This window comes from Humulus lupulus, chromosome 8 (assembly GCF_963169125.1).
Source record: "Humulus lupulus chromosome 8, drHumLupu1.1, whole genome shotgun sequence".
Classification (NCBI taxonomy): Eukaryota; Viridiplantae; Streptophyta; class Magnoliopsida; order Rosales; family Cannabaceae; genus Humulus; species Humulus lupulus.
In genome coordinates, this window is record NC_084800.1 from 146,926,384 (window position 1) to 146,934,283 (window position 7,900).

At 46.4% G+C, this 7,900-nt stretch overlaps 1 protein-coding gene across 1 annotated transcript; it reads left to right on the plus strand.

Moving 5' to 3' along the window:
• Positions 1-2,491: 2,491 nt before the first annotated feature.
• LOC133796138 (uncharacterized) lies at positions 2,492-3,238 on the plus strand. The gene is made up of 2 exons (XM_062233619.1): positions 2,492-2,539; positions 2,690-3,238. The coding sequence occupies exons 1-2, from the start codon at positions 2,492-2,494 to the stop codon at positions 3,236-3,238; spliced, it is 597 nt and encodes a 198-aa protein (XP_062089603.1).
• Positions 3,239-7,900: the final 4,662 nt, after the last annotated feature.

A 7,900-nucleotide genomic window follows, 5' to 3' on the forward strand; every position in this document is an offset into this window, starting at 1 on the left:
CCTTTTGGCTGTCCCTTTGCTTTTTATAAGTAGATCTTCCTTCTCCTTCAAGAAAATTTTTTATTCATCAACTTTGCTAAAGTCTTCAAGAACCCGCACCAGTGTTCAGAGCTCCAAAAACCAGTCCGACGTTGTGTTGCAGGTCTTCCGATTCAAGTTTTTACCTTCCTCCGAATCATCTTCTCGCCTAGGTAAGAACTCTATTCCTTTTTGATCTGTACTACACCATGCACGCTATTTTTCTACTTTGATGTGCTACATTCTTAAATAGGGTTTTTAGGGTTTTTGATAGGAACCACTTGATATTCTGTAGAAGTGTGTCTTTATACCTGGTATGGGTCTGTTTAGGACTTTGATAGGTAGAGTTTCTGATTTGGGTTGTTAGGCTGTTGAAAGTTTCACCCTTTAGGCTAGACGAAAGAAAAACTAAGAAATTTTACCGCCCTTTAGGAGTTGAAAAAGGTTCTTTATAGAAAATGTTTTTCTTTCCTTTTCTGATTCGATTTATCCACGTTGAAGTCAGCGTAGGATTAGGATGTTGCTGGCTACTTAGGCACGAGAAACATTATCCCAGCTTCCCCATACTACTTTGCGGATTGTGTCTGATCTCCTCCATTGTCTGTTTGCAGTTCATATGCAAGACCCTTGGGGGGGAGAGAGACCTATCGAAGACGAACTCCTAGCCTAGCTGCTCGAAGGCAAAGAGAATCAATCCACATTGATTCCAGAAATCCCGTTTTCACGCCCTAACCCAAATCCTCCACCAGCTCCTGCCCAAAAAATGGCCAGAACAAAAACCAAGGCCAGAAAAAGACGCGACCCTCCTCAAAGTCAGCCTCCTGCTGACGCTCCCTCAACCAGTGGTCGAGGAGAATTTCCTCCTGAGACCGAAGTTCAGGCACGTGCCCGACCTCGCCATGCTAACCAGACGGATGTCGAGTGGCACGTGGTAGCTCCGAGCACGGTGACCATTCGAATGGTCTCCAATTATTTAACCAAGTACAATCTGACGGGGGTGACCCTAGTCAGACCTACTGTCGACCAGCGAGCCAACCTTCCAGGTGGGGCACATAGCGCCTGGTCGAGATACCACCTTGAGGCGGGTGCCACCCTGCCTTTGCATTCATTTTTTCAAGGGGTGGTTAATTACTTTGGGGTGGCTCCTTTCCAGATTACCCCAAACGGATATAGGATGCTGACTGCGCTTTACATCCTTTACAAAATCCAGAAATGGCTAGCCCCCTCCCCTCACGAGGTCAATTATTTATTTGACCTCAAATCCAACCCTAACCAAGACGGTACGGGGTTTTTTCATTTTTGCCATCAAGAGACCGGACGCACCTTCCTGTCCGAGACCACCCATATCTCTAATGCAGGGAAGTATCACTTGGAGTACTTCCTCACACCTGATATTGCTGCGGACAACCTGGCGTTCACCCGAGGAGGTAAGGAAATTAATGAGCCTTAAACCAGTAGTTCCTGCCCTTTAACTTTTTCTTGTCTTAACATTCTACTATTCCACTATATTCCAAGTCCATGGTTGCGCCCGACCCCCACTCCAGGAATGGAGTCGAGGGCAGCACTCTTAGCGAGTATGTCCAATGCTGCTAAGAGTGTAAAAAGTTTGATCACTGAGGCTAACCTTAGGTTGGGTGGCCTTAAAGGATCTCCACCTACGACCAGTGAACCTGCGGCGGGTGGTGTTCATGCTGGGGGATGCGAGCAAGGTCCCGAGCAACAGCCTCAGTCACCCCCTAGGAGGAGGCCAACTGGGATTACTATCAGGGAGCCTGCTGCTACCCATCGAGCAGCAGAACCGTCGGTCCCCAAGGGCAAGGGGAAACAAAAGGCTACTGAGCCTGCCGAACAGTCGGACGACTCGTCGGATGTACACGGTACACAATTCTCATTTTTAAATAACTTGCCCATTCCCGTCCATCTATTTGACGGGGACGGCAACTTTAGGAATGCTCCTTCTTTAAATCCAGATTTCTTCCAGGAACTAGGTAGTTCTGTAGATAGTGTTACGACCAGTAGGCATAGCTCGGGTACCTTACTTTTGCAACTCTTACATTCTAACTTTTGTTTCTTTGTGATCCTTTAAACTTATTGTTTGAAAGTTATCCTTTGCGCATGCATGAATTCAGGGGACTTCTTTGCACACTATCAAGCTGCTGCCGAAGCTTCTGTCCCGAAGGATGGTAAAAGGGTCCGAGGGGAAAGTAGCAAGACCCCAGTGAAGAAAGCCCGAACATAAAATGCTTCCACAGATGTTCCCTCCAAAGAGAACTTAACACATTCGCCTGCTCCCGAGCAGCAAACTCCCTCTCCTGCTGATCCTCGGTCCTCCTCAAAGGCCGTAGACAAAGAGGCCATGGATCATTTGTCCGAAGGCTCCCTGCCTAGCCACGCAGTTGGCATGGCCAGGGAGAGGATATATCGGCTCTCCAAGCATAAGCGCTCCTAGGTCGCCATCAATGACACTGGGACAATGGATATCCACGACATCATCAACAGAGGGTTGAACGAGATAGCCAGTGTAAGTTGTCTCCTGTTGCTTTGTCCTTCACGCTAAACTTCCTTACTTAACCCATTTTTCCTTCAGGGGTTTTTATCCTTGACTGCTAGCTGGCGCCGAGCTGGGGCAATGGTCTCTCGAGAGAAGAACTTTGACTCCAGGCTTGCCCAGGCTAAGCAAGTGCTTGAGGATGAGAAAGCCAAGCTGCTCGAAGAAAACAGCAAGCTGCTTGTGGAGAACAAGAAGTTGTCTAAGCTAAACGAGCAGTTATGCGAGGACCAATCCACTCTTACTCGAGAGCTTCAGGAAAGTGAAGATGCCCGAGAAAAAGCCAACGACGAGCGGAAAAAATGGAGGGAGAGTGCTGTCCTCAATACCCGAGAGTGTAAGCAATTGAATCTTGATTTGACCGCCAGCAGAGATGAGGTAACGAGGCTCGGGAAGCGGGTCAAGGAACTTGAGGAGCGCATTCAAGAGCTCGAGGAGGATGGTGCCAGAAATATGGAGAAGTATAAGGAAGCCACCTTCCTAAGCTTTTATGATTTCTGGAAACATAACCAGGGAGCCAAAATCGACTACTTGGCTGAGAACTTGCAACAGTCGCTATTGGCGGAATGCACTGCTCGGTTTGAGGCGGAAAAGAGGGCCAAGGCCCAGATCCTTGCTGCTGGTGCCAAAGATGATCCTCCAGCTGACAAGAATGCTCCTGCTCCGAAATAACTTATATTTTTATCTTTCACAAGTTTTGCGGCCCACGGGCCTTTTGTAAAGACAATTTCCTTTTATTGCTGCATGGGCAGCTAATTTTACTTATGTTTGAACAATTACATCTGAGCAGTACTGCTCGCGATGTACGGATTTTCCTTTTAATTTCATATTTACATCCGAGCACTAATGCTCGCGGTGTAAACGGTTGCCTTAATGATATTATAATATTTCTATTATAATACATGTTCGCATGACAGAACTTAGCATAGTACTTTGGTTTGATTTATCAAAATCATAAATTTTGAAAAATACTCTAAGTACTGTAGCATGCTTTCACTTATTTTGTTCATGTGTTTACATACCTCATGGTATGCTTCGCTATTGATGTGCCTTGTATGCCCCCTAAGTGATCGAGGAGCTTTAGGTCCTTGGTCACTTGCCTTGACCACGACCTGTTTGAACATTTCTGCTCGATACGAAATTCAATACTTGTAATACAGCAAAATAACACACGTAATGAACAAATACTTGTAAAAATAAATTCACAAAAGTTGGCAAGAATGACTGGCTGTGCACAGTCCCTTATATTCTCGTATTAAAAATGGACTAAACATGTCTTTACGAGTGATTCTAAAATAGAATCTTACATATACGAGCGATTAGCCATACAACGTGGCTTACCCTCTTTGCTAAACTTGTAAAAAGAAAATTTTTATACAAGCCAGTTCTTTAAAAAGGATTGTTCACTGATAATACTTGCGCAGGTGTTCTCCATTCCAATAACGTGGAACGAGATCTCCGTTTAGGCGTGCAAGTTTGTAGGTGCCCGGAAGAAGGACTTCTTCGATTTGGTACGATCCTTCCCAGTTAGGTCCGAGTACTCCAGCAGTGGGGTCGCAGGTGTTTAAGAAAACTCGTTGTAGCACCAAGTCACCGACGTTGAATTTTCTTTCTTTAACTTTGGAGTTAAAGTACTGGGTGACTTTTTGCTGGTATGCAGCAACTCGGAGTTGGGCCTTCTCCCGTATCTCGTTAATTGAGTCTAGGGACACCATCATTAGTTGGCTGTTCTGGTCCTGGTCGTATGTTATACGTCGATGTGAGGGGGGATCTAACTCGACAGGTAACATAGCCTCATATCCGTATGCTAGGGAAAATGGGGTATGACCTGTCGCTGTTCGGTGAGATGTTCTATACGACCAGAGGACTTCAGGCAGCTGTTTCGGCCATGCTCCTTTGGCGTCTTCGAGCCTCTTCTTTAGTGTATCCTTAAGAGTTTTATTCATGGCCTCGACCTACCCGTTTTCTTGGGGATGCACAACTGAAGACAAGCTTTTAATAATTCCGTGTCTTTTGCAGAAGTCTGTAAATAAATCGCTGTCAAATTGGGTTCCGTTGTCTGAAACTATCTTTCTGGGCAAACCATATCGACAAACAATGTTCTTGATGACAAATTCAAGAACTTTCTTGGTCGTTATGGTAGCGAGTGGTTCAGCTTCGGCCCATTTGGTGAAGTAATCAATTCCCACGACTGCGTATTTTACTCCGCCTTTTCCCGTTGGTAGAGATCCAATTAAATCTATGCCCCAAACAACAAAAGGCCACAGACTCTGCATTTGTTTCAACTCGTTTGGAGCTGCTCGTGGAATTTTGGAGAACCTTTGACACTTATCGCATCTTCGTACAAACTCCATCGAATCCTCGTTCATGGTTGGCCAAAAGTAGCCTTGCCTCAGAATCTTTTTTGCCAAACTCTGCCCCCCAGCGTGATCCCCGCAGAAGCCTTCATGCACCTCTTTCATGAGTTCCTTAGCTTTTTCTGGCGTAATGCATCTGAGTAGTGGCATTGAATATCCTCTTCGGTACATAACACCATCGACCAGTATGTATCTAGCAGCTTGCCTCTGCAGAGTTCTGGCTTTGTTTCTATCTGTTGGTAGCGCACCGTTTGTCAGATACTCCAAGTAAGGTGCCATCCACGTATCCTTCGTTCGAATTTCCATACTGGCCTCAACCACCTGTATGCTTGGCTCACTCAATCTTTCTACTGGTACGATGTTCAAAGTGTCAGCATTTTCGCGCTTGCGAGTTTGGCTAAGGCGTCTGCGTTTGAATTTTGATCTCGCGGAAGTTGCTGGAGGGTGTACTCCGTGAACTGGGCTAGCAGATCTTTTATTTTATTCAAGTAGGCCACCATTTTTAAACCTCGCACTTGATATTCTCCTAGAACTTGGTTCATGACCAGCTGTGAGTCACTGTAAATATCAAGCGTCTTTATGCTCATGTCTTTCGCCATTCTCAATCCAGCGAGGAGTGCTTCATATTCGGCTTCATTATTTGACGTGGCAAAGTCGAACCTAATAGCGCAGTGAAATCGATGCCCCTCCGGCGTTATCAATATCACTCCCGCTCCTGCGTGGGATTCGTTGGCGACCCATCCATGAATAACTTCCACGAAGGAGCTTTCTCTTGAGGCTCAGGCGCACTAGGCGATCCGCACTGCTCGCTGTCTGGGAGTTCTGTGAACTCTGCAATAAGATCAGCCAATACTTGTCCCTTTACTGCTGCTCGTGGTGAATAAGTTATATCGAACTGCCCTAGTTCGACTGCCCATTTTAATAATCGCCCAGCTGCCTCTGGTTTTTGGAGGACTTGCCGTAGGGGCTGGTCAGTTAAAACTGTGATATGATGGGCTTGGAAGTAAGGGCGCAACTTCCTAGAGGCCAGGATTAAGCAATATGCTAACCTTTCAATGGGCTGATATCTCAACTCTGCCCCGATCAGCCTTTTGCTTACATAGTAGACCGCTTTCTGTACGCCTTCTTCTCGTACTAGCACCGCGCTCGCAGCAACTTCTGTAATCGCCAGGTAAATAAACAAAGTTTCTCCTTCGATTGGCTTTGATAAGATGGGAGGCTGTGCCATATGAGTTTTCAAGGCCTGAAAAGCTTGCTCGCAGTCTCCTGTCCATTCAAACTTCTTATTTCCCCTAAGTAGATTGAAGAAGGGGACGCATTTGTCTGTTGACTTCGAAATAAATCTACTTAGGGCTGCGATTCTCCCAGTTAAACTTTGTACATCTTTGATCCTTTCCGGCGATTTCATGTCGATCAGGGCTTTTATCTTGTCAGGGTTGGCCTCGATTCCTCTTGAATTTACAATGAACCCCAAAAACTTCCCTGATCCAACCCCGAAGGAACATTTGAGGGGATTTAACTTCATCCGGTATTTGTTCAATATGTTGAAGCACTCTTGCAAATCCTTCACATGTCCTTCTGCCTTTTTAGACTTTACCAGCATGTCGTCCACGTATACCTCCATGTTTACTCTGATAAGCTCCTTAAACATGTGGTTGACTAGCTGTTGGTAAGTCGCACCTGCATTTTTCAGTCCGAAGGGCATTACTTTATAACAGTATAAGCTCGTATCGGTCCGAAAGCTGGTGTGATCCTCATCAGGGGGATGCATGCTAATCTGGTTGTAGCCCGAATATGCATCCATGAACGAGAGGATCTCGTGTCCTGCAGTAGCATCGACCAGCTGGTCGATTCTTGGGAGTGGGAAGCAGTCTTTTGGGCAGGCTTTATTGAGATCTGTAAAATCCACGCAGGTTCGCCATTTTCCGTTAGGCTTGGGAACCAGCACTTGATTGGAGACCCATGATGGATATAATGCCACCCTGATGAACCCATTCTCCTTTAATCTTTCAACTTCTTCCTTTAAGGCTCTCGATCTATCCTTATCGAGCAGCCTTCTCTTTTGTTGCACGGGTGGAAAAGTCTTGTCTATATTTAGGACATGGCTGATAATTGCAGGATCAATCCCAGCCATGTCTTTGTGCGACCAGGCAAAAACCTTCTGGTTCTTCCGCAAAAATTCCACCAGTGCCTGCTTCGTGGTGGGCTCTAGGTTTTTCCCGACTTTCACAACTCTGGTCGGGTCTTTTTCATCGAGTTGGACCTCTTCCAGGTCCTCGACGGGTCCAACGTTCTCTTCAAAATCCCCAAAGCGAGGATCTAATTCTCTATCCTCACTTTGGGCAACACCCTATTTGGTGACTTCATCACTGGATTGGGCTTGTGTATCAACTGCCATCTGCAACCTATCTGAGGTAGGGCTCTTTGGCGTTCCCCTTTTCGCCTTTGTGATTGAGGCGTTGTAGCACTCCCTGGCTTCCCTCTGGTTCCCCAACACGCGTCCTACCCCTGCGTCCGTTGGGAACTTCATGGCTAAGTGCCACATAGAGATGACGGCCCGTAGATAAACTAGTATAGGCCTTCCAATGACAGCATTGTACGCCGAAGGACAATCGACTACTACAAAAGTGGTGAGTAATGTCCTGGTAGCAGGCGCTGTACCTATCGTCACCGGTAGTCTGATCAATCCAGCGGGAGCGAGTCCTTCTCCAGAGAAGCCGTATATCGTTTGGTTGCAGGGCTCCAGGTCCTTAACGGACAACTTCATGCATTCCAGCGAAGACTTATACAGGATATTCACCGAACTTCCTGTATCGACCAGCACTCTCTTTACCATCATGTTAGCCATCTGGATATCCATGACCTGCGGATCGGTATGTGGGAATCAGACGTGTTGGGCATCGCCATTAGAGAAGGTTATTTCGCCCTATTCTGATCGAGCCTTTTTTGGCGCGCGGTCCTCCACAGTCATCATCTC